This window comes from Enhydra lutris, unplaced genomic scaffold (assembly GCF_002288905.1).
Source record: "Enhydra lutris kenyoni isolate GAN:26980312 unplaced genomic scaffold, ASM228890v2 scaffoldscaffold101, whole genome shotgun sequence".
NCBI classification, from domain to species: Eukaryota; Metazoa; Chordata; class Mammalia; order Carnivora; family Mustelidae; genus Enhydra; species Enhydra lutris.
Window position 1 is genome coordinate 1,012,307 of NW_019154185.1, and position 27,717 is coordinate 1,040,023.

At 41.5% G+C, this 27,717-nt stretch overlaps 1 protein-coding gene across 1 annotated transcript in view; it reads right to left on the reverse strand.

The window, feature by feature from the left end:
• Window positions 1–26,711, reverse strand: part of LOC111139344 (transmembrane 9 superfamily member 2-like) — an 80,688-nt gene extending 53,977 nt beyond the window's left edge. The window contains exons 1-6 of the mRNA XM_022491610.1: window positions 26,523–26,711; window positions 18,448–18,515; window positions 17,021–17,114; window positions 13,264–13,391; window positions 12,829–12,955; window positions 2,432–2,559 (exon numbers count right to left, since the gene is read on the reverse strand). Coding sequence (XP_022347318.1) covers window positions 2,432–2,559; window positions 12,829–12,955; window positions 13,264–13,391; window positions 17,021–17,114; window positions 18,448–18,515; window positions 26,523–26,711 — 734 coding nt within the window. The remainder of the gene's footprint in view (window positions 1–2,431; window positions 2,560–12,828; window positions 12,956–13,263; window positions 13,392–17,020; window positions 17,115–18,447; window positions 18,516–26,522) is intronic.
• Between the last annotated feature and the right edge of the window lie 1,006 nt (window positions 26,712–27,717).

The window sequence follows — 27,717 nt, forward strand, 5'->3', positions numbered from 1 at the left end:
TTCAAATACTTACTAGACATCTATGGTCATGTCAAGTAGACAACTAGATATACAAGTTTACAGATCTAAGGGTCATTGTTGGATTTAATACCATGAGATAGGATAAGATTACCAATGTGGAAGTATATATAAAGAAGAAAAAAGTTCAAAGACTCAGTCCTGGGGCCCTCCAATATGAAGATGTTGGAGAAATGAGAAGACTGATACACAACCAGTGAGACAGGAGAAAATCAGTGAAGTATGGTCATTCAAAAGCCAAATGAAGTCAGTAATTTTAATAAAAAGAAATGATCAACTATGGTAACCATCAGGGAAATTAGCTGGGTACAATCCCTAATAAAAAACACAAGATTGTAGGCCTAGAATACCGTGAGGCCTAACTCACTTCGTATGACCTTGAGCAGACTGCCTAATTGTAAAAAAAATAATTTACAGCACAGTCCTTGTTCTCAAGGGGCCCACATAAATGACCTTTACAAAGATTAGATAAAAGTTTCATTGCATGCATACATAAACTGTTACTATGTGCAGTGTTGAATAAATATGTCTAAAAAATATTTTCTTGGCTTTTTTACTCTGAGTCTGACAATATGAGATATAACTGTAAAGCATTAAGCTTGATTTTCATACAGCTGATGTGACTAGCTTCCTGGGTGAGCCCTACCTATGTTTGTGTTTACTACCTAATGACTGTATGTTTACTACCTAATGACTATGTTTACTATCTAATGATTTCAAATATGAGCAGCCATCCTGAGTTAGACCTCACAGTCCATCCTCCTAACATTCTGTTGAAGTGACATACACCAAAAAAAGCATCAGTGATTGCCCCGACAATGATTAGTATTTCCTGTTAATTTAAAAAGAATTTCAAAAGAATATCCTTTTGGGTGTCTGGTGGCTCAATTGGTTGAGCAGCTGCCTTCAGCTCAGGTCATGATCCCGGAGTCCCGGGATTGAGTCCCACATCAGGCTCCAGTCCCACATCTGGCTACCAGCTCCATGGGGAGTCTGCTCCTCGCTCTGAACTTCTCCCCTCTCAAACTCTCTCTTTCTCTCTCTCTCTCAAATAAATAAAGTCTTTAAAAAAAAAAAAAAAACCTCTAAACAACAACAAAAAAATTTTTTAAAGGATATCCTTTTACTAAGATAAACCAAATTTGGAAAGTACCAGAGTTCCTCACCACTTGGTGAAATCTATAGGCCCTTTTTACCCAGAAAAATACACATCAATAAAAATTTCCAGAGTTTGGGGGCGCCTGGGTGGCTCAGTGGGTTAAAGCCTCTGCCTTCAGCTCAGGTCATGATCCCGGGGTCCTGGGATCGAGCCCCACATCGGGCTCCCTGCTCAGCAGGGAGCCTGCTTCCTCCTCTCTCTCTGCCTGCCTCTCTGCCTATTCATCTGTCGAATAAATAAATAAAATCTTTAAAAAAAATTTCCAGAGTTTGATATATCAGGGACCATATTAAAAACTCCCAATTCAGTCCTCTCCTTTCACAGATGAGGAAATTAAGCCTATGGCAGATCAAGTTAACCGACCCAAAGGTCAAAAGTTTGGCACGATACAGTTTCTAACTCTTCTTTCCCTCTGGGAATCAATCATCTGTGCCAGACAGAAGAGCTTTGGCTGACATCAAATAGGGCAGTAACCTTAAAAACAATAAAGTCTGATCCATTTCTACAAACTAGGGTTGACTTACAAAATGGATCCAGGAGAGATGAGACTAAAATCCAAATTTCCTAATTCTTCATTCTGTCTTGGAAAACTCTATCACAAGGGCCTCCTTTAATATACTCACATTCTTTCCCCCATCTTAGTATTTCAGGTTTTATAATATTTTGCCCATAATGGACCATGACTTTACACGTTGTGTGCTATACTCCCCTCTCTGTCTTAATTGAAGAGTTCTCATTTATCCTATAGTTTTGAAGGATCCTATTTGCAACATTCAAGGTCACCTGTCTAGTCTCTTACATAGTGCTGATTGTCCTTTACAATCCGTTGAGCATTTATTGGGGACCAGACACTACACTGGATGCCTAGTTATGAACTCTCTAACAGCTGTGCCAACCATTGTTAGTAGATTCTTCCTTATTTTCAGCTGATACCTGCCCGACAGACTCCAGTAATAGACCTGTCCTCGGAAGAAACCCAGATCTAAATCCCAGCTCTTTGTCCTATGGCAGCCAGCAAAGAAGAGCGTTAGGATGCCCTCAATAAGTCTATTCCCTTCTAGATCTGTCAATTCTTCCTCACATTACATGATAGGCAAACACTAGGGAATAAATGGCCTGTTTGATTTTTCAAACCGTATGTCTAAGGTTACATCACACATGTATCTTAAAAACGAAAATTCTAATTGAGAACTCCTACATTCTGAATTAATTTTTAAATTAAAGAGGCTAATTAAAAAGATAATCTATAATTACCTTTGGGGGTCTAGTCTAGCAGCAACCAATCTTGCAGTACTCCAATTTCTTTCACTTTCTTTGTGATATGTGATAATAATATCAACGTGGTTGAAGAGATAGAAAGTATTACTTTTGTTGAATTCAGGCTGCAAAAAGACATGGAAATTTTAAAGAAGCTTGGACTTTTCCCAGAATCTAAAAAATATATAATCTGACCATTAATTAAAAATGAGATCCATTATAATATTACTGGCCAGGGGGCACCTAGGTGACTCAGTGGGTTAAAGCCTCTGCCTTCAGCTCAGGTCATGACCCCAGGGTCCTGGGATAGAGTCCCACATCGGGCTCTCTGCTCGGCAGGGAGCCTGTTTCCCTTCCTCTCTCTCTGCCTGTCTCTCTGCCTACTTGTAATCTTTGTCTGTCAAATAAATGAATAAAATCTTTTAAAAAATATTACTGGCTAGATTCCCTATGCTTTTTATCTTCATAACTTACTTATTTTATAACTGGCAGTTTGTACTTCTTAATCCCCTTCACCTATTTTACCCATCCCCCATCCCCTCCCCTCTGGCAACCTCAGAACCTTCAGAAGGAAACAACGCTGCCTACACCTTGATCTTGGACTTCTAGACTCCAGAACTAGGAGACAATAAATTTTTGTTGGTTTTTTTTTAAAGATTTATTTATTTATTTGAGAGAGAGAAAGCACGATCATGGCGCGGAGGCAAAGGGAGAGAGAGAATCTCAAGCAGACTCCTACTGAGCAGGGAGCCTGATGCGCAGGGCTCCATCCCAGGACCCTGAGACCATGACCTGAGCCAAAGTCAGATGCTTCACCAACTAAGCCACTCAAGCACCCCAAACTTTTATTGTTTTAAGCTACCCATTTTGGTTTTTTTTTTAAGATTTTATTTATTTATTTGACAAACAGAGATCACAAGTAGGCAGAGAGGCAGGCCGAGAGGAAGGGAAGCAGGCTCCTTGCTGAGCAGAGAGCCCAATGCGGGGCTCCATCCCAGGACCCTGAGATCATGACCCAAGCTGAAGGCAGAGGCTTTAACCCACTGAGCCACCCAGGTGCCCCTAAGCTACCCATTTTACAGTGTATTTTTAGTGAAGCCTTAGCAAACAAAGGGCTTTGTAATATGAGCTTTGGAATCAGACAACACCTACAAGCTATATGAACACAGACAAGTCATTTAACCTCTTTGAGCCTCAGTTTCCTCTTTTTAAAAATGGGAACAATCGGGGAGTCTGGCTGGCCCAGTTGGTACAGCATGTGATTCCTGATCTCAGGGTCATGAGTTTGAGCTCCACCTTGGATGTCGAGATTACTTATAAAAATATCTTTAACTGGGATGCCTGGGTGGCTCGGTTGGTTAAGCATCTGCCTTCAGCTCCAGTTGCGATCCCAGGGTCCTGGGATCAAGTCCCGCGCTGGGCTCCTTCCTCAGCAGGCAGCCTGCCTCTCTGTCTGCCTCTCTCTCTCTCTCTCTCTCACTCTGACAAATAAAAATTAAAATATTTTAAAAATAGATTTAACTAGGGACACCTGGGTGGCTCAGTGGGTTAAAGCCTCTGCCTTTGGCTCAGGTCATGATCTCAGGGTCCTGGGATTGAGCCCCGCATCGGGCTCTCTGCTTGGTGGGGAGACTGCTTCCTCCTCTCTCTCTGCCTGCCTCTCTGCCTACTTGTGATCTCTGTTTGTCAAATAAATAAATAAAAATCTTAAAAAAATAGATTTAACTAAAAAAAATGGGGACTATAATAGGATTGCTCATTGAATGGTTTGAGGATTCAATAGAATAATGTATGTATTCAGTACAGTGCTTGGCATAGGAAGCCTTCAACAAATATTAGCTCTTACATTACCCAAGCCCTTCAATCTTCAGAAAATGAATCCAAAAAAAGAAAGAAAATGAATCCAAATGAACCTTGTCAATTACCACATTCAGTAATCTACAACATGCAGGACACCTAGATTGAGAATTATGGCTCTGGAAATCCCAGAATTGAGGGTGATGGCCTGAAGGAATTTTAGCGATCCTTTAGCACAATGATAATAGAGAAGAGGGTAAGAGTGATCCTGTGGCGGAGTATCACAGTCAGCTTAGGGTGGAGAGTGAGTACTGCTCCCTGCAGGGCTGTCCGTAATTGCAAAGGACTAAAAACCACCAAGAAACCACTGTCTATCCACTCAGTTAAATGAAACATGGTGTGATCCTATAGAGAAATAAACTGCAGCTAGCAGATTTGCACATCCTAGTATGGAGAATACCACGTATTGGTAGCGGATGTCCACAATAAATACAAACGGAAGCAGTTAAGGACGTGGTCTCCACAGTCCAACTGCCTAGGTTGAAAGCTCAGGTATGAGATGTACTAGCCTGTGTGATCACAAGACTAGGAACGTTGCTTCATTTATTCATTCATTCATTCATTCATTCAGCAAATATTTTTGAACATCTGTTATATGCCAGGCACATCTTAACTATGCCCTAAGGGCTAATATCCTACAAGGGTTCAAATAATACAAGAGGTAGTTTCCTAGGTTGCAGAGAGAACGGAATTTGGACCAAAAAACACTGGGACGCAATTCAGATTTTGCCACATACACTCTTTTGTATGTCAGTCTTTCTTGGCCTTAGTTTTCTTTTTCTTTTTCTTTTTTTATAAATTTATTTATTTCACAGACAGAGATAGGCAGAGAGGCAGGCAGAGAGAGAGGGAAACAGGCTCCCTGCTGAGCAGAGAGCCCGATGCAGGGCTCGATCCCAGGATCCTGGGATCCTGACCCGAGCCGAAGGCAGAGGCTTTAACCCACTGAGCTACCCAGGAGCCCCTGGCCGTAGTTTTCTTAAAATGGGGACACCATCACTTACTTCATAAAATCATTAAGTGGATTAAAGTGAGAAATTATAGGGAAAGAACTAGCCCAGCACCTGGCACAGAACAAGGAGATCATTAAATGTTAGTTTCCTTCCTACTGATGTTAAAATTGTGTTTTGAATCTTCAACTAGATTTCCAATTCCAATCCACTTTGGGCTAAATCTCCTGCTGAAAACTACAAATGATAAATATAACATAACAAATATCTTCATAAAAGCAACATGAACATAGAATGTACAATGGCAAAAGTCAACCCTAATGTAAAGTACGGACATTGGGTGTAATTTTTCATCAATTGTGTAAAATGTACCACTCTGGGGTGGGCGGCTGGCTCAGTTGGTAGAACACGCGACCTTCAATCTCCAGGTTGTAAGTTCAAGCCCCACGTTGTTGTAGAGATGACATAAAAATAAAATCTTTTTAGGGGTGCCTGGGTGAGTCAGCCGGTTAAGTGTCAGACTCAGTTTCAGCTCAGATCATGAGCCCAGGGTCATGAGATCAGGACCCAGACTGAGCTCTGGCTCAGCACAGAGTCTGCTTGTCCTTCTTCCTCTGCTCCTCCCTGAGCTCTTGATTTCTCTCTCTCAAATAAATAAGTAAAATCTTAATTTTTTTTTAATTTTTAAAAACAAAATGAAATATACCACTCAGGTGGGGGAGGTTAATAGTGGGGGAGGTTATGTATATATCGGGGTAGGGAGTATATGAGAACTCTCTGTACATTTCCTCTTAATTTTGCTGTGAACCTAATCCTGCTCTAAAAAATAAAGTCTTTTAGGGGCGCCTGAGTGGCTCAGTGGGTTAGAGCCTCTGCCTTCGGCTCAGGTCATGATCCCAGGGTCCTGGGATCGAGCCCCGTATCAGGCTCTCTGCTTAGCGGGGAACCTGCTTCCTCCTCTCCCTCCTGCCTGCCTCTCTGACTACTTGTGATCTCTGTCTATCAAATTAAAAAAAAAAAAAAAGATTCTCTCTCCCTTTCTCTCTGCCCCCTGCCTGTTCTTTCTTTCTAAAAAAAAAGAAAAAGAAAAAAAATAAAGTCTTTTAAATTTGAAACAAAAACAAAACATGAGCTGTGGAGAAAGTGAGGAATTGCCATGCCAAATTCTAAGGGAAAGCTGGAAGCCAGAGAGTTAAGCTGGGTGAGGGAGCACTGATGTGGCTATTGCCCTGAGGACACCTGCTGATCTGGGTAAACTTGAACTTAAGTTTGGGTAGCCATGGGATAGGGAGGAGAGCACTCAGGGAGGGCCCTCCCAGCTGAGAAGGCTAAAATGAGACCCTCTGCCCATTAATCTGAGACCACTGACCCCTTGCAAAACCAATACCCTCAAAGGTAAAGATGAGCCAGAAGTAAGCCTTCTCCACACTCCCCAATGGACTATAAGGAAGATGGCCTTGATGCTAAACACAAAAAGGGAGTGGGGGAACTGTCCTTGAGCAGTTGTGGCCACAGGCCAGTCCTAACGTAGATTTGCAGTGTGGATTCCCATTACCTAAGTGGCCCCAGGAAATTCAAGTTGTGAATTTGTTTTAAGGCAGTCCCAGGCTGGTATTTTCCAAAGATGCTTTGCAGAAGTAAATGAAAATCTTCTCTGGAGGAAACCAGTTTGACCCTAGGACTCAAAGAAACTCCGCAAACAACTTTCTTTTAGAGATTGAGAGAGTGAGTGAGCGGCATTGGGGGGCAGAGGGAGAGGGAGAATCTCAAGCAGGCTCCATGCCCAGTGCAGAGCCAGACACAGGGCTTGAACTCACGACCTGAGACCATGACCTGAGCTGAAATCAAGAATCAGACTGACTGAGCCACCCAGGTGCCCCATCAGAAGCAGATTTAAAATTAACTACATTTACTATACTTCAAAGAAGTAAAATACAAGCATGACAGCATGTGCATGAAATAGAAAAGTACAAAATAATGATGTAGCAAATTTGCAAAAGGACAAAACAAAACTTGCAGAAATGAGAAAGCTAATTGTTGAAATTAAAAATTCAGTGCCTATGAGGGTTTTTTTTAGGATTTTTGAGGTTTGTTTATGTATGAATTAACTTATAAATTATCAGATGCCAAGGCAAAGGGTTCGAAAATGTGAGAACAAAAATCTCAATATGTTTGATATCAATGTTATTGTAATAACACATTTCTTTTTTTCCAAGTTCTTATTTAAATTCTAGTAAGTTAACACACAGTGCAATATTGATTTCAGGAGTAGAATCTAGTGATTCATCATTTACATACAACACCTGGTGCTCATCACAACATGTGCCCTCGATGCCAATGTTCATAAGAGAAGAAACAAATGAGAAGAAAATTTAGACTAGAAGATAGGCCAGAACACAGCACAGAAAAAAATGGAAAATACACAAGAGAGATTAAGAGGCATGGAGGAGAAAATAAAAACATTTCACACAGCTTTAATTGGAGTCTGAAAAGGAAAGAAGAAAGTTTCTGACAATGCTGAGAATTCCAGAACTGATAAGACACACCAATCCAGGAAACTCAAAAAAATTACAAAGAAGATTAAAAACAAAGCAAAACAAAAATCTATAACTAGATGCCTAATTATGAAACTGCATGAGACCCTTTAAAGAAAGAGGTGACTAATAATTCCATTTCACGGAATCTAAAATGCCACCAACTATAAAACATTATTTTAGGGGTGCCTGGGTGGCACAGTCAGTTAAGCATCTGACTCTTGGTTTCGGCTCAAGTCGTGGTCTCAGGGTTGTAGGATCAAGCCCTGTGTTGGGCTCCATGATCAGAGTAGAGTCTGCTTGGAGATCTCTCTCCCTCTGTCCCTCCCTTCCCCCACCTCCACTTTCTTTCTTAAATAAATAAATCTTTTAGAAAGACATTATTTTATGTGCTGCTAAGAAAAAACATTGCTGATTAAACTTTGCCAAGCCATCAACTGAAAGAGACACATTCTGATTTCATAAATGTTAAAATATGGGAAAAGATGAGTTTTAGAATCAATAAAATATAGAACATAAAAATAATGAACAAAACCATAAACTAGTATAACAGAAGTGAGACCAAACATCATATCAGCATATGTAAATAGGCTTAACTCACCTAGTAAGAGGAAAAGGACTTTCGGAAGATACCACAAAGCAAAACTCAACAACATGTTGTGTACAAGAGACACATCTAAAACAAAGAGGTTCTGGGGCGCCTGGGTGGCTCAGTGGGTTAAGCCACTGCCTACGGCTCAGGTCATGATCTCAGGGTCCTGGGATCGAGTCCCGCATCAGGCTCTCTGCTCAGCAGGGAGCCTGCTTCCCTCTCTCTCTCTCTGCCTACCTCTCCGTCTACTTGTGATCTCTCTCTGTCAAATAAATAAACAAAATCTTTAAAAAAAATAAATAAAACAAAGAGGTTCTGAAAAGCTAAAAAGGGATGGGCAAAGTTACACCAAGGGAATATAGGCAAGAAGAAAGCAAGGGACTTGGACTCCCTTCTTCCGACATGATGGAATAATGCAAGACCAGATTTATCCCTTCACTTTAAACAACTAAAAAAATTGGGTAAAATATATAAAGACAACATTTTTTAGACCTCAGACAACAAAGAGCATTAAGAAACTGATCACTGGGGCACCTGGGTGGCTCAGTTGGTTGAGCAACTGACTCTTGGTTTCAGCTCAGGTCATGATCTTGGGGGTCCTGGGATCAAGCCCCGCATTGGGCTCTGCAGTCAGTGGGGAGTCTGCTTGGGATTCTCTCTCTCCCTTTGCCCTTCCCCGCCAAATGAATAAATAAATCTTTATAAAATAGAGAGAGAGACTGATCATTAAGAGAAAGGCAACAAATAAGGTGAGCCCACCTATTGCTTCAAGCTTACTTCCCAGGGAGAATTTTCAGGATCTGGTGTAAGGAAAGGGTATCCAATCAGAGCCCTGCAGTCTCCCAGAATTGAGGAGACAAGGTTCACAGTCCAGGGTTGCCCAGGGGCTACATGGTATGGGGCAGAATACCAGAGAGAAGAGAGCTGCACAGAGATTTCATCAGTAAATGCATATAAAGTGTGCCAGTCATTGACTTCTTGCCTCACATCTCCAAATTCATTCCTTTCGGCCTCTATGAAAATTACCCAGGCCCTTTAATTTGTTTTCTTTTGCAGGTGACTGGGTGGCTCAGTTGGCTCAGGTCGTGATCCCAGGGTCCTCAGATCAAGGACCACGTCGGGCTCCCTGCTCAGCAGAGAGCTTGCTTCTCCCTCTCCCTCTGCCTGCTGCTCCCCCTGTTTGTGCATGCATCTGCTCCCTCTCTCAAATAAATAAAATCTTTTTTAAAAAATTGTTTTCCAGGGCACCTGGGTGGCTCAGTGGGTTAAAGCCTCTGCCTTAGGCTCGGGTCATGATCCCAGGGTCCTGGAATCAATTCCCACATCGAGCTCTCTGCTTAGCAGAGATCCTGTTTCCCCCTCTCTCTCTGCCTGCCTCTTTGCCTACTTGTGATCTCTGTCTGTCAAATAAATAAATAAAATCTTAAAAAATTTTTAAAAAAATAAAAAATTGTTTTCCTTTGCAAGAAGGCGTTGAATGAAGTGTTGCCAGTAGAGGGCGCTGGAAAGACATTACCAGGGAGAAGAGTTTGGTTTTCTGGTTGAGGGGAGCTCTGGCTCCAGGCTCCTGCTCCAGTTTCTCCAGTGAACACAACCTCTAAAGAATTAATGGATCCATGTGTCTCAACAAAAAGAGAGACAAAAAGACATCAGGGTTGGGGTGGGAGGGAGGGATGAATAGGCAGAAGGAAGAACACGGATTTGTAGGGCTGTGAGACTACTCAGTAGGATACCCTTACAGTAGGTATGTGTCATTATACATTTGTCCAAACCCATAAAATGTACAACACCAAGAGTGAACCCTACTGAAAACTGTGCTCTCTGGGCGATAATGCTGTGTCAATGTAGGTTTATCATTTGTAACAAATGCACCACACTCTGGTGAGTGATACTGATCATGAGGGAGGCTATGCACGTGGGGGAGGGCAAGGGGTCCATGGGAAAATCTCTGTACCTGCCTCTCAATTTTTCTCTGAACCTAAAACATCTAAATAATAAATCTATTTTTTGGGGGGGGGTGGGGGGAGCCTGGGTGGCACAGTTGGTTAACTGTCTGACTCTTGGTTTCAGCTCATGGTCATGGTCTCAGGGTCATGGGATCTAGCCCCAAGTCAGGCTCCACACACAGCACAGAATCAGCTTGTCCCTCTCCCTCTACCCCCCCCCAAACTTTCCCCCTTTTCTCTTTCTCAAGTAAATAAAATCTTAAAAATAATAATAAATTCATTTGTTAAAAAGGAGACGTCATTTGCCTCTTGAAAGAGCACACCACTATCTTATCTCATCAAGAGATCAAACTTGAATCTGATCAAGCCAGTGGATCCATCTGCCAATTTGCAAGAACTAAAAGACAGAGAACATGCAGCCTTGTTTGGATGAATGATACAGGGATAGACAAAAGGATAGACATGGGATAAATCAAATATTTTAAAATGCTAATTTGGGGCACGTTGCTGGCTCGGTTGGAAGAGCATGCAACTCTTGATCTTGGAGTCATGAGTTCGAGCCCCTGTTGGGTGTACAGATTACTTAAATAGAACTGTAAAAAAAATTAAAACGCTCATGATAGAATATAGGTACTGGGGTGCCTGCATGGCTCAGTGGGTTAAGCCTCTGCCTTCAGCTCAGGTCATGATCTCAGGGTCCTAGAATCAAGCCCTACATTGGGCTCTCTGCTCAGTGGGGAGCCTGCTTCCTCCTGTCTCTCTCTCTCTCTCTGCCGCTTGTGATCTCTATCTCCATCAAATAAATAAATAAAATCTTATAAAAAAAAGAATCTAGGTACTGCATATATGAGTGTCCACTACATATTGAATTAAGCTTTTCTATGTGTTTGAAATTGCTCATAATAAAAGATTTTAAAAAGATATATGAGGGGTGCCTGGGTGGCTCAGTCGGTTAAGCATCTGTCTTCAGCTCAGGTCAAGATCTCAGGGTCCTTGGATCGAGCCCCACATCAGGCTCCCTGCTTAGTGGGGAGCCTGCTTCTCCCTTTCTCTCTGCCTGCTGTTCCCCATGCTTGTGCTCTCTCTGTGTCAAATGAACAAACAAATAAATAAAGTCTTTAAATTTTTTTTTAATCTAAAAATCTTCAAAAAAACATTTAGGGGTGCCTGGCTGGCTCAGTCAGAAGAACATGTGACGCTTGATCTTGGGGTCCTGAGTTCCAGCCCCAGGATAGGTGTAGAAATGACTAAGGCTAAATAAACTAAAAAAGTTTAATAGATAAATAATAAGTCCCTCAAATTTGACCAAAATCACCAAGATGGTGCATAAATGATTGAAATTTCAGAAGTACTGCACTTTTCTCTGGAAAGAAACAGTTAAGTGCACCATCAGTTAGACAACTAAGGCAGAAACTAGGCAGCCACCCTACACTCTTCCTTCTCCTGTCCCTTTTGTCCCCGTCACTGACCCACATCAAGTCACCATACAGAAAACAGATCAAAAGCAGTGCTGTCCTGGTGGAGCCCTTTCACGTCCGTTCGGCCCCTTAGTCATGCTCCATGGCAGCCCAAGACACTCCTGCTAGTCTGGGGCCTGGTAGGAGACTGCCTGAGAACTGCAAGGCAGAACGGTGTGATTGGGACACCCAAGCTAGAAAGATCAGAGCTGGAGTCCACTTTTGCCATGTAACTAGCCGTACGCCTCTAGTCATGCCACAGCCTCTCGGAGATTGAGTCTCACGTTCTGTAAAATGGCAGCAGTGGATCCCAGCAACAAGGCCATTCTCAGGATGAAATCAATCACTGTCTAAAGCAATATAATATCGCTCCTGGCCCGTAAGAGGCTTTCAATACGATTCTCCTTACCATTGCACACAGGACCCCCCTCCATGACCTGGCTTCTGCCTACCCCCCGTTTTAGCTTCATCTCTAGCTGTAATTTCCAAACCCCAAAACTTATGCTGATAGACATGCTCGACTCCTCACAGTCCCCCAATCACATCATCCTGCTTCAGACTTTCAAGCTCTTTTTTTTATTTATTTATTTGACACAGAGAGAGAGATCACAAGTAGGCAGAGAGGCAAGCAAAGAGAGAGGGGGAAGCAGGCTCCTCGAAGAGCACAGAGCCCTACGCGGGGCTCGATCCCAGGACCCTGGGATCACAACCTGAGCCGAAGGCAGAGGCTTAACCCACTGAGCCACCCAGGTGCCCCGACTTCCAAGCTCTAGATCACATTGATCTCCCTCCTAGAAATGCTCACCCACCCATTTATTTCGCAAATACTTTTTCATTCCCTCCATTATATCCTCCTTGTCCCTTTTCTACAGGGCCACCTCCTTACTCAGGACTGGGAACTTCGAGAGGACAGAGACCATACCTACTTGAGTTTGTATTCCCAACACCTAGCCCAAAACCTAGAAGATGGTAGGTGTCCCATTAATGTTTGCTAAGTGACTATAACAGAAAGCAAATTATAAGCAACTTATATCCTATAGTAAGTTCTCAACACTTACGCGGATAGCGCAAGCATCTTTTGCTGCGCCATCATTGGTAATAAAACATCCTATCGGAAATCCTGTTGTGCAGTACTTTCCATCCTCAATAACGTGACACCATATTACTGGCATATTATCAATAATCCTAAATATAAATATTTTAAAAATAAAAGATTTAACAAGCATGCATGCCACACCAAGCAATACCAACATCATCTTGCATATATTTAGTTCAAATTTGAATTCAAAGTCACAAAAAATAGTCTATAATTTCAAGTATCAATTAAAACTACTTTTTTTTAAAAAACTACTGAAAGGACTTAAAATTTTTAATCAAAGTCACAAAAATAGTGTACAATTTCAAGTACTAAAACTACTTTTTTTTATAAAAAACTACTTCTGAAAGGACTTAAAAAATTAAGTCATGTTATCTCAGTGTTATCGCAAACCTACCAGTGATGTTGATAACTTAGTTGTATCCCTTTCTTCAAAAAAGCCAGCTTTTTCTTGGGGTCGTCATTTCCTTTATCGTAGGATTTTACACAGACTTTTTTACACGTTTCTGTCTTGTTAAAAGAAAACTGTTAAGAAAGATTTAAAATAATAAAAGATTTGACTACATTTTAGAAAACAAGTGTCCCAAAATAAGCACTTTACCTTACAGATAAAACTTGTTCTCAGAGATTTCAGTATGCCATCAGCCTCAACACTCTCTCCTTTGAGTTTCAATTCATACCTGAAATGATTACACTACACACACACGCACACACGCGCACACACATACACAATATGCTTTCACCACTAAGCAGAAGAATTTGCCTTCTTCAATAACACATAAGGTGGGATATAATATCCACTGTAACTTCCTAAGACCACCCTGATATGGAACCCTTCACTTAAAAGTGGTAACAAAATTGATTTTAGTGATGGTCACACAATGCTCTGAATATACTAAAAAAAATTAAGTCAAAGGGGCGCCTGGGTGGCTCAGTCAGTTAAGCGTCTGCCTTTGGCTCAGTCCATGATCCCAGGGTCCTGGGATCGAGTTCCGCATCAAGCTCCTTGCTCAGCGGGGAGTCTGCTTCTCCCTCTCCCACTCCCCACCCCCGGCTTATACCCTCTCTCAAATAAATAAAATCTTTAACAAACAGAAAATAAAAAATAAACGTTAAATCAGATACTTCAAGGGGTGCCTGGCTGACTCAGTCAATGCAGCATGCAACTCTTGATCTCTAGGCTGTGAATTCAAGCCCCACCTTGGGTGTAGAGCTTACTTTAAAAAAATGGCCACTTTGTGCTCGCTTCGGCAGCACATATACTAAAAAAAAAAAAAAAAACATGGCCACTTCAAGTGGGTGAATTCTTTGGTATGTGAATATTTCTCAATAGAGCTGTTAATAAAAAAGTGATAATAAAATATTTCATACTTTTAATATGAAACCTCTTATTTACAAAGTCTAGCTATCAAGGATTATCAGGACGAAGTACCAGTGTTACTAATCAGGAAATAATGAGCAAGAATAAACTATGAAAAAGAGTTATAGTAAGGACCTCATACCCTGAAATCATACAAATATTAACCAAAAAGTTCCCTATTGGCAGCTGAGAAGAACACTGTCATTTTCTTTCTTCCTATCTTTCTTTCTTTCTCTCTTTCTAGTACTGTTATGTTCTTCATTTCAAGGGACAGCACCCCTTGAAAAAGTTCCCTTTTTTGTTAGGACAATGGTACCTCACGGAGGTATTTTGTGCAACTTTAATTATCAAAAAGCTAATGCCTGGGGCCCCTGGGTGGCTCAGTGGGTTAAAACCTCTGCCTTCAGCTCAGGTCATGATCCCAGGGTCCTGGAATCGAGCCCCAAATCAGGCTCTCTGCTCAGCAGGGAGCCTGCTTCCCTCTCTCTCTCTCTGCCTGCCTCTCTGCTTACTTGTGATCTCTGTCTGTCAAATAAATAAATAAAATCTTAAAAATTTTTTTTTAAAAAAGCTAATGCCTGACACACAGACCAAAGAAACAGATCAACAGAGAACCCAGAAATAGAACTCTACAACTATGCCTGTGTGATTTTTTTGACAAACATGCAAAAGCAACTCAGAGAAGGAACGACAGTCTTTTGAACAGATAGTGTTGAAGCAACTTGACTTCTACATGCCAAAAAAAAACCTAAAAAGCAAAACCAAAAAAATTCTGTAATTTCAATCCAAACCTCATACCTGATACAAAATAATTCAAAAATGATCACAGACTTAAATATATAAATATAAAAGTTTCAGAAGGAAACATAAAAGAAAATCTTCAAGACCTAAAGGCTTATGTCATGTGTCCTTAGACTAGACACCAAAAACACAATCCATAAAAAGGAAATTTGATTACTGGACCTCATAAAAATTAATGTTTGCTCTGTGGAATACTCTGTTAAGAAGATGAAAACACAGGGCACCTGGGTGGCTCAGAGGTTAAGTAAGTGTCTACCTTTGGCAGTCCCAGGATCCTGGGATCAAGACCCAGAAAAACTGCTTCTCCCTCTTCCACTCCCCCTGCTTGTGTTCCCTCTCTTGCTGTGTCTCTGTCAAATAAATAAATAAAATCTACAAAAAAAAAAAAAAAAAAAAAAGATGAAGACACAGGGGTGCCTGGCTGGCCCAGTTTGTAGAGCACACTATTCTTGATCTCAGAGTCATGAGTTTGAGCCTCAAGTTGAGTATAGAGATTATTTAAAAATAAAATCTTGGGGCGCCTGGGTGGCTCAGTGGGTTAATCCGCTGCCTTCGGCTCAGGTCATGATCTCAGGGTCCTGGGATCGAGTCCCGCATCAGGCTCTCTGCTCAGCAGGGAGCCTGCTTCCCTCTCTCTCTCTCTGCCTGCCTCTCCGTCTACTTGTGATCTCTCTCTGTCAAATAAATAAATAAAAATCTTAAAAAATAAATAAATAAAATAAAATAAAATCTTAAAAAAAAAAGATGATAGAAACAAAAGCTACAGACTGGTAAAAAACTATTTGTAAACTACTGCCCTAACAAAGGAATCACACCTAGAATATATAAGGAATTCTGAAAACTCAATAGTAAAGGTACAAACAATCCAAATATAAAATGGGTAAAAGAGGAGACAGGGGGCCTGGGTGGCTCAGTCGGTTAAGCATCTGCCTTCAGCTCAGGTCATGATCCCGGGGTCCTGGGATCAAGCCCCCCACATCAGGCTCCCTGCTCAGAGGGGAGTCTGCTTGTCTCTCTCCCTCTTCCTCTCCCCCTGCTTGTGTTCCCTCTGTCTCTCTCTCTCTCCCAAATGAATAAATAAAATCTTTAAAAAAATAAATTAAATGAGTGAATAAAAATCCTTAAAAAAAAGTTTAAAAGAAGCTAATCCCCAATGGTTTCACAAGAGTATACATAAATTAATATTGAGCAAACTACATACTTTTTTTAAAAAGTTTTATTTAAGTAATCTCCATACCCCATGCAGGGCTCAAACTCACAGCCCTGAGACCAAGAGTTGCATGCATCTCTGACTGAGCTAGCCAGTTGCCCCCAAACAATACACTTTCAATATGTGCAGTGTATTGTACTTCAAGTAGACTTCAATGAATTTGGAAAAAAAGAAGAAAAAAGTTAATGCCTTCATAATCATAACTGCTTATGAAAACATCCCTACTCTATCCCCATATCTATTAAGGTACTGAAGGCAAAATCAATACACAATGACAGTCCAATGACATCTGCTTATACCACCTTACCCAAAATATGTAGGGACAATAAAGGAAACTGTTTTTCTTTACAAAGCAAAAAAAAAAAAAATTTGAAAGGCAAAATGTTCATGTGGAACCACTCCCTACTGCAGATAGTTCAAAGAGCACATATTCAGGCATTCTTCCGACAATACCACAACCTATCTCCTTTCCTTTTTCTCTGCCTCCTTCTAAAACAGACTTTTTGTGGGGCGCCAGGGTGGCTCAGTCGGTTAGGCTCGGGTCATGATCCCAGGGTCCTGGGATCAAGTCCTGCATCAGGCTCCCTGCTTGGCAGGAAACCTGCTTCCCCCTCCCCCACTCCCCCTGCTTGTGTTCCCTCTCTTGTTGTGTCTCTCTCTGTCAACTAAATAAAATCTTTAAAAATAAAATAAAAATATAACAGACTCTTTGCTACAATTTTAAGTAGCCAGTTCTGAAAAAATTCCATTTAAAACAATATTATATAAGATCCACTGAATAACCTTATAGGGAGATGATGTTATTCGTTCTCCGAATAGTACTTGTCCGAGATTTTCAGAAGGGTTTTTCTTCCCAGAGGCTTGACAGAAGTCAAAGCTAGAGGGAAAGTTCAAGGAAGGTTAAAAAAAAATCAGCAAAGAAATTAATCTTTGTAATATGTCAAGCCTCTCCACTGTTAATGGTAGATACTTCTAAAAACATGACCCAGAAGGTGTCTAATTATGATTTATAGACCTCATTATTTTAAACTGTTTAACCTCTTATAACTATGAATTCATTATTTAAAATGCTTATGGTACTGCTCTTGACTTTTATAATGTAGGTAATCATAATCTTAATAAAACTCACAGTATCTTCAGGGTTAAACTTCAAATTACATTTTTTAAAAAGCAAAGAATAGTTTAAAATCTGTACTAATTCTAACCTGAGACATTTAGAAAAACTGCTGTTATCAGTTCTGATCAAAGGGGAACTTAAACAACAAAATCCCTTTTCAAATACAGGCCCATAGACTCACAAATCAAATGGTTACCACATGGAAAGAATCACAACTGCCTTTAAGCAAATGTGAATATATAAAATTAAATATAAAATGGTAAGAGAGAAAATCAATGGTAGGCACGTGTAATATTTTAAATGCTCGTGCTAACACCCTATGTCTAAATGTGGTATTTTAATGAAAATTAGACCTGGTTTTATTTCTGTTTAATTAGTGGAAATAAAGTAATACCAGAGAGAGCTACAATCATTTTTCTAAGAAGTGTAGCATTTGTTGCTATTCTCAAATGACTGATCTTAATCTTGATTATATGATACTGGCCCAATACTAAACTAAGCACTTGCATCCATTAAAAGCCTTAGTAGGGGAGCACCTGGGTGGCTCAGTGGGTTAAAGCCTCTGCCTTTGGCTCAGGTCATGATCCCAGGGTCCTGGGATCAAGCCCTGTATTGGGCTCTCTGCTTAGCAGGGAGCCTGCTTCCTCCTCTCTCTCTGCCTGCCTCTCTGCCTCCTTGTGATTTCTGTCTGTCAAATAAATAAACAAAATCTTTTTAAAATAAATAAATAAATAAATAAATAAAAGCCTTAGTAGAAACTTCCCTATCCCATGTTTTAAAAATAAACTACACTTCTGCAATGATTTTTTTGAAGTTCAAAATATAGTAGATTTATAATTTGTTTTCCTTACAAAAATCAAGTATGGCAACTTCCTAAATTTTTAAGCATTTGCCTCACACTGAAAGCACTCTGTTTTAATTTTGTTCCTGTTACTTTTATTACAAAATTGCCACCATATTTGTTAATATATCCAGGGCTTTCATTCACTGTCTTTAAAAATTTAAAACACCTTTAACACAATAATATTATAATTATGATGTAACTGCAGTAATATCAATTATATCAGATACAATGACAATACTTATAACTTACGTATTATATTCATAAGGCAGGACAGATTCTGTTGAGTCCAATCTATTTACAAATAGTGCTATTGACGACTACAAAAAGAAAGAAAACACTAATTAATAACACAAAATAAAAAAGGTAGCACTTGCAAAATACATAACAAAGTGAAAAGTAATTGGGTCTATTGCTCCCATCAGTGTATGACTGTGCAATTATAAATTTATAACTTAGCACAGTGTTATACATGTATAACAATATGGTTATAAATTTTTAACACAGTACAGCTATAAATTCATAACATTTCATTTAGGTGGCATCATCGGAGTCTCTGAAAACATCAATTTTTCAGACATCTCAGCCATTCTTAACCTTTTTTAATTATAGAACCCTTTGAGAATGTGATGAAAGCTATGGGCCCTCTCCCCCAAAAAGCACACATACTCACCAAAGTCTCTGTTCAGGTTTCAGAGGCTTCATAGGGCCTCTGGAGTCCACGGAATTCAGGTTAAGAACTTGAGATAATTAAAGCTACCTGCGTAAGAGCTCTCCTTGTATCATTTTAACCATTTTTATAAGAATCATTCTAAAATACACTTCATTCTTTCCTATCTTAAACAGAACATGGTGATCACAATTCAACCTTCCTTGATGGCTCAGGGTTATTTTGAACATCGATCCTTGTACCAGCTTTGACTCTGTGACATCCTCAGGATCAAACTAAGTGAACACTATTTGCCCCAAAACTACACTGCGATAGATGGTACCCACACCCCTACTACCCACACCCCTCACCCCTACCAAAGAGCTTCAACTTCTTTGTATAGATTTTACGTCTTTCTTTTCAGCTGTCAGTTGTCGTGATGCCTCTTCTCCCTTCTTCTCCCTTCTTCTCCCACCCTCGATCTGCTAGAGAGCAAGCCCTCAACTTGTAGAATAAATCACAGATTTGTTAAAACTAAATCAAAAAGACTGAGAGCATGAGGGTTAGTGCATGAGCATTAGGGTATCTATTCTGGCTTTTCACAGGATACTTCCATTTACTTCCCTGGATCTCAGCTAGGGTCTTGATAATCTACAAGATAGGGTTGGGTTTTTTTTGTTTTGTTTTAAGTAGGCCCCATGCCCAGCATGGAGCACTATGTGGGGCTTGAACTCATGACCCTGAGATCAAGACCTGAGCTGAGATCAAGGGTCAGACACCTGACTGAGCCCCCCAGGTGCCCCCAAGATAGGATTTTTATTTTTTTTTTTAAATATTTTATTTATTTGACACAGAGAGATCACAAGTAGGCAGAGAGGCAGGCAGAGAGGGGGGGGGGGAAGCAGGCTCCCTGCGGAGCAGAGATCCCGACGTGGGGCTCCATCCCAAGGACCCTGGGATCATGACCAGAGCCGAAGGCAGAGGCTTTAACCCACTGAGCCACCCAGGTGCCCCAAGATAGGGTTTTTAAAAAGACTAAAACAGCAGAACTTTAGTGAACATTATTCTTGTTCAAAATTCCATAAACTGTTTTTTTTTTTCTAACTGAACATCTGCTATCATCTTTACCATAAGGTTAGATTTTTTTTTAAGAGGATGTAGAAAATCATCAAGTTTGGGACAAATATAAACAGCGTTACTGTAACTCTGTAAGAGTATTGTATCTGTACTTAATGAAACCTTGTCAGAAATTCAGCAACAGCAACATATATCAGTTAGAGTTTTATAAAGGTGAATAGGGAAAAGCGAAGGACAACAGATAATTAAGGATAATAGTTCTCATCTAGAATCCCAAAACACAACATACATAGATTCATATTTTAAAATGCATATCTGGGGTGCCTGGGTGGCTCAGTGGGTTAAAGCCTCTGCTTTCGGCTCAGGTCATGATCCCAGGGTCCTGGGATCGAGCCCCACATCGGGCTCTCTGCTCTGCGGGGAGCCTGCTTCCTCCTCTCTCTCTCTGCCTGCCTCTCTGCCTACTTGTGATCTCTGTCAAATAAATAAATAAAGTCTTTAAATGCATATCTGGAGCTTACTACATTTAAAAGAACCTTAATGGTTTCACAAGTCAAGTGAAGAAAAGAGAAATTATTCAATAATGGTGTTAAGATAACTGGTCAATGATCTGGGGGGGAAAAAGTTAAGCTGGATACTTACCTAATACATATACCAGGAAATATCAATATTATTTATTAAAATTTAAACCATAAAAGTAATAGAAGGAGCCATGGGAGAATAATTTTATAATCTTGGATGGCTTGGTTAAGACCTTTCAAAACAGGGCACAAAAGTCAGAAAACAAAAAAATTTTTGATATCTTAGAATAAAAGCCAATTTTTCTAAACGGCAAAAAAACAAAAACAAAAACAAAATACAATAAACAAAACCAAAAGACAACTGACAAACTTGGGAAAAGAATGTCACAGATAAAGGACTAGTTTCCTGATTTAAGAGTGTCCACAGAACCAAAAAAAAGTGTCCACAAATCAATTTTTTAAATGTCCAACCTTACAGAAAAATGAACAAAGAATATATAGATAGTTCACTATAAGAAAATACAAGTTGTTTTTATTTATATGAAATGATTCTCAATTTTAAAAAAGACTCCTGATAACACCAACATAAATTAAAACCATAAGACACAATTTTTCACCCATAAAATTGTCAAAGATCTAAAAGTTTGACAACACTTTGTCAAGCTGTGGAGAAGCAGGCACTCTCACACACTGTCTGCGGAAGTGTAAATTAATGCAACCTCCGTGGAAAGCAATTTGAGGATATCAAAATTGCTAAGTGCATCTATTCTTTGACCCAGCAATTGCATTCCTAGGAATTTATTCTATGGATATTCTCATATGCAACAATGTTTCGTAAGATCAAGAGTATAGAAACAAGCTAAATACATACATAAGGGACTATGTAAATCCAATATATAACATCCTTATAATAGAATGATATACCATTAAAAAAGAACAAGGGTGTTCTTTATATAATGATATAAAGTGATCTCTAAGCTATATCATTAAATTATAAAGGCACCTGAAGGGGAGAACAGTATGCTCCCATTTGTGTTAAAAAAAAAAAAAGGAGGAAAAAATTATATAAACACATATTTGTTCATTTAATCAAGAAATCCCTGGCAGGATATGAGAAACTGACGATATTGGTGCTCTTCAGGGAGGGATACTATGTGACTAAAAGACCCAGGTAGATGAGACCTTCACAGGGAAAACTTCTTATCTGACTGTATCTTTCTATATTATTCTAAGTGAGATCATTACAATCAAGGGGATGAACAGTTTCAAAGACTTTGATGTATATTTCAAATTGCTTTCCAAAGGGTTCAAGTCTAACTATTAAACCAATCTGAATGCCATCACAAGGCAGCAAAGAGACAAGTCCAGGTGGAGGGGTATTGTACAGGAAAAACAGACTGATCCCTTTTATAAATTAATGTTATGAAAAGAAAAAGCAGGGACTGTGCTTAATGAAAAGAATCATAGACTATAATAAAGAGATGCAATTTGTGGTCCTAGATTGGATTCTGATTTGGTTATTTCAGGGATAGCTAAGGAAATCTATGAACTTGGTAATACATGAGATAAAAATGTATTCATGTGGAAAAAATCTGTCAGTGTGGAAAGATAGAGTTGTTAATAGAAAAGTGTAGGTTATGGGATGGTTAAGCGTCTGCCTTTGGCTCAGGCTCAGATCATGATTCCAGGGTCCTGGGATCCAGTCCCACCGGGGCTCCTTGCTCAGCAGGGAACCTGCTTCTCCCTCTGCCTGCCACTCCTCCTGCTTTGGCTCACTCTCTCTCTGACAAATAAATTTCAAAAATCTTAAAAAAAAAAAAAGGAGAGAAACAAGGCATTGATTAAAAAAAAGAAGAAAGAAAAGTGCAGGTTACAAAAAAACATGGATACCATCATTTTATGTAGGTAAAAAATGCATATGGACTTCCATTCATTGCTAGTGGGAATACAAAATGGTACAGCCACTTTAGAAGAAGCTTGGCAATTTCTTTAAAAAAACTAAATATAGGGGCGCCTGGGTGGCTCAGTGGATTAAGCCTCTGCCTTCGGCTCACGTCATGATCTCAGGGTCCTGGGATCAAGCCCCGCATCAGATCTCTGCTCAGCGGGGAGCCTGCTTCCCCCCCCTCTCTCTGCCTGCCTCCTCTCTGCCTACTTGTGATTTCTCTCTGTGTCAAATAAATAAATAAAATCTTTTTTTAGAAAAAAGGAAAAAAAGAAGAAAAAAACTAAATATACTCTTAATATACAATCTAGCAGTGATACACCCTGGTATTTGCCCAGAGGAGTTGAAAACATAAATCTACCCAAAAACCGGCACAATGTCTATAGCAGCTTTGTTCATCAATGTGAAAACTTGGAAGCAACCAAGATGTCTTTAGTAGATAAATATATGAATGAATTGTGGTACATCCAGATAACAGAATATTCAAAACTGAAAAGCAATGAACCATTAAGCCATGAAAAGACACAGAGGAACCCTAAATGCATATTACTAAGTAAAAGAAGCAAGTCTGAAAAGTCTACGTACTGTATGATTCCAACTATAAGACATTCTGGAAAAGGCAAAATTATGAAGACAGTAGATAGATCAGTGGTTGCCAGGGATTAAGAGAGGGACAGATAATAGCAGAGAGCATAGAGAATGTATAAGGCAGTGAAATTACTCTATATGATATTATAATGATGGATACATGTCATTACACATTCCTCCAAACTTCACCAAGGGTGAACTGTAATGTAAACTATGGGCTTTGGGTGGCAATGATGTGTCAGCCCAGGTTCATCAACTATAAGGAATGTAACACTCTGGTAGGGGCTGTTGATGAAGAAGGCTAGGCATGCGTGGGGGCAGGGCTATATGGGAACTCCACTTTCTGCTCGATTTTGCTGTAAACCTAAAACTGCTCTAAAAAATTTTAAAACTCTATTAAAAATACACATGTGAGGTACCTGGGTGGCTCAGTTGGTTAAGCAACTGCCTTCAGCCCAGGTCATGATCCTGGAGTCCCAGGATCAAGACCCGCATCAGGTTCCTTGCTCACTTGGGAATCCACTTCTCCCTCTGACCCTCTCCCCTCTCATACCCTCTCTCTCTCTCTCATTCTCTCTCTCAAATAAATAAATAAAATCTTTAAAAAATACACATGTGGGTATGAGTATGTGTAGAAAAAAATCTAGAACATATGGTAAGATAGTAATAGCAGTAATTCTCTAGTTATTAGAAATGTTTTTCTTATTTTTGCCTATCTGCATTTTCTAGTCATCTATCATGCATGCTACTGCTTTTGTAATAGCAAAAGTTTCAAAACTAAAAAAAAAAAAAAAAAAAAAAAAAAAAAACCAAGGGGCTGGATGCTACCAAATGAAGTAAGTTTAGAGTGTTAAACCTAAAAATGAGAGATTCACCAAAAGAAGAAGGCAAAAACTCAGAATAAAAAGTAGAAACATGTAGGGATGCAAGTAACAACCCAAAAAGAAAAGAGCTTATGGAAAAATTCCAGATATTTGTTATGGTTAAAGATCATGTTTCTTTGCTAGGAAGCCTGATGAAATAAAGAACAGAGATTCAGGATGAGGAACTACCAGAGAAAAGGCAGACATAAAAATATTTTGTAAATGCCATTTCCTACATTACACGTGTTTGGCAAGATGTTGGCTCAAAACGTTACCATCAAAACTTCACACAGGAGGGGCGCCTGGGTGGCTCAGTGGGTTAAAGCCTCTGCCTTCGGCTCGGGTCATGATCCCAGGGTCCTGGGATCCAGCCCCACATCCGGCTCTCTGCTCAGCGGGGAGCCTGCTTCCTCCTCTCTCTCTGCCTGCCTCTCCGCCTACTCGTGATCTCTGTCAAATAAATAAATAAAATCTTAAAAAAAAAAAAAAAAAAAAACTTCACACAGGAAAAGGCAAGTTCCAGGTTTTAAGGGCAAACTTGCTGCCCCAAAACTGACCTTTAAAAAACACTGGAAAATGGGACACGTGGGTGGCTCAGTCGGTTAAGTAGCTGCCTTTGGCTCAGGTCATGATCCCAGTGTCATGGGATCAAGTCCCACATCTGCCTCCTTGCTCATCAGGGAGCCTGCTTCTCCCCCTACCTGCAGCTCCCCCTGCTTGTGCCCTCTCTGATAAATAAAATTTTAAAAATAAAACAAAACACCCTGGAACTTTCAAGTTGGTTAAGTCTATAGTTAAACCACACCCAGCACTGTTCTCAACTTCCCAGTGCCTTTGTGGTGCCCTATGACAGAACACTACCCCATTCACTAAATTAGGCAACTAGGAGTCAGAAAAATAAGTCTTATTCATTAGTATCTTTTGAAGTGATTACTTGCCCCCCCCCAAAAAAAGTACAACACACAACCTTTTTTGGACTCAGCTTAGTTACAGAAACCAGGCTGCTGAAGAAATGAGTCAGGAAATTATTGGAGAACTTCAAGAGGACAGACACCTTGGCCTCAGTGGGAGGAGCATGCAACTCTTGATTTTGAGGTCTTGAGTTCAAGCCCCAGTTGGGTGTAGAGATGACTTAAATAAACTTTAAATAAAAAAATCTCTGCCTAAAGAAAACGAATAATGATAATAGTTACCATTTATGGAAAGCTGACTAAGCTTACTAAGCGCCAGGTATAGTTGTCAGTGCTTTTCATACATTGTCTCATTTTATCCTCTCAAGTCTGAGAGGTAAATAATACCTTGATGTTTACAGGCAAAGGGCCTAGGGGATACAAAAGTGCATTAACAAGAATTAGGGAGGTAACAAGCAGGCTGCTGGAGGAGTTAAGAATGACAGAAAAGGAAACATGGTGGGGTTGCGTCTAAGACCACAGTGAGGCGGATAGGGGGATGGGTGAAATAGCTGATGGGAACTAAGCATTGTACTTGTGACGAGCTCCTGGTCTTTGTATGGAAGTGTTGAATCACTAAATTCTACACCTGAAGCTAATATAACACTGCATGTGAACTCACTGGAATTTAAATCAATTTTTTTAAAAAAGACCATGGTGAGTGTGTGGGAGAGAGTACAAGGGAGACAACAGGAAACGGAAGAAGAGAGCAAGAGGAAAGAGCCCAGGCGACGGGAGGAAAGAGCCCAGGCGGCGGAAGGAAAGGAGCTGCGACAGAAGAGGAGGAGCTAAGTGGAGGAGCAGCCAATAGGGAGGGAGGAGCTCAGAGGAAGGAGGAACAGAAGGAGCTAAGAAGGGCGGTGGAGAAGCACTGCGGAAAGGAGGAAGCAAGGGCTGCCTGGGTGGCTTAGCCGTTAGGCATTTGCCTGCAGCTGGGGTCATGATCCCCGCGTCCTGGAATCGAGCCCTGCATGGGGCTCCCTGCTCGGTGGGAAGCCTGCTTCTCTCCCATTCCCCCTGCTCGTGTTCCCTCTCTGTCTCACTCTCTCACTCTCTCTCTCTCTCTCTCTGTCAGATTAAAAAAAAAATCTTCAAAAAAAAAAAGGGGAGGAAGAAAGGGGGCGGGCCCAGAGGGAAAAGAAAGAGGGAGGGGTGGAGCCAGGCAAAAAGGGCGGGACCCAGGGGGGAGATTGGAGGGAAGGGGTGGGGCTAAATGGGAGGGTGGGCGGGGGCTAGGTGAAGGGTGGGCGGGGCTACTGGGGAGGGAGGGGCTACGAGGGAAGTGGGGAAGGGAGGGGCCCAGGCACCGGGGCGGGGCCTAGAGGGAGGTGAGGGGAGGGACTGCGAAGGTAGAGGAGCAAGGGAGGGGCGGGGCGGGGCGGGGCGGGGCGGGGAGGGAGGAGAAGAGGAAACGCTGAGATGAAAGGGAGGGAGCCAAGAGAAATGGGGGAAAGGGAGGAGCTATGAGGACTGAGGAAGAGCTGAGCCGGAGTTGGGCGAAAGGACAGTAAGGGGAGGGGCCGAAAGGGAGGGAAAGAGAATCTGGGAAAAAGAGAGGTCCAGATGCTCCACGTGCGAGGCTCAGAGATAGAGCCGCTGAGACACACCCACAGAAAGGGCTGTGGCGTTCTGGGTCAGAGGCGAAAGAGCTCGCGACCGTGGTCTCCCCCCGGCGTGCCCCCTACCCCTGCCGGAAGCCTTCCCCTCATCTCACTGCCTCCCACGGGTCCTCACCTTGCAGGTTGCAGTCTCTCGGGCCGCCTCGCAGAAGTTAACTGGAGCCAACCCGGGGAGGTAGAAGGCCGCGCTGGGGGTGGCCTGAAGCCCCAGGAACAGCCACAGCCCCAGCAGCCACCTCAGCCCGGGGAGGGCGAGCCTGAGGCGGCAAGGGTTGGTTCCCACGCGGAAACCACGAGTACTCATTTGAGGAGCCGGCTCAGGGCTCGGGGGCGCACTACAGGCGAGATCTAACCAGTGAACGGGAGAAACGGATATGATAACTCGGCTGGTGGGACTAGAACTCCAGGGAAAGCCACTTAATTCCGACGAAACAGTGGCTTGGAACCCGTTGCTAGGGCGCCAGGCTGCCCATATGAGCACACGTAGTACGCATGCGTGCGTGTCCCCGCTAAATCTTCCACACACACCCCACCTTCCCCACTCCCCCCATCCCCCACCCACAGCCCGGCACTTTCCCGCGGTTCGAGGTGCCTCGGGGAGCGGAGCGGGGAAGGGGGGCAAGGGAGGCTGGCTGAGAGGTCTCAGCATGCAACATCACAACCAAACAGGGTGTTGTGTCCTCCCCGAGTTTGCCTCAGTCCCAAAGTAGCAGTGTTACCCCCCCATTTTCACTTTTTCCGGCGGGGTGGTGGGACAAGAATGGGGAAGAGGGGAAATTCCGGGGCCAAGCTGTCCAGTATGGTGGGTGTTAGGTGCTTGAAATGCAGCCAGTGCAAAATTGATGTTCCATAGGGCTAAGTGCACACCCAGTATCAGGGACTGCTTGGAAAAAGGAATGCAAACCTCTGCGTTTTTATATTGATTGCATGTCGAAACAATAATATTTTGGGTCAGTTGCATTGAATAAAACATTATTAAAATTAATTTCACCTGTGTTTTGTTTTGTTTTGTTTTGTTTTTGACAGACAAAGATCACAAGTAGGTAGAGAGACAGGCAGACAGAGAGAGGGGGGAATCAGGTTGCCTGCTGAGCAGAGATCCCAAAGTGGGGCTCAATCCCATGACCCTGAGATCATGACCTGAGCCGAAGGTAAAGGCTTAACCCACTGAGCCACCCAGGCATCCCCCACCTGTTTCTTTTTAAAGTATGATTGCTAGGGGTGCCTGGCTGGCTCAGTCCATAGAGAATGGGCCTCTTGATCTCAGAGTCATGAGTTCAAATCCCATGTTGGGCATGGAGCCTACTTTA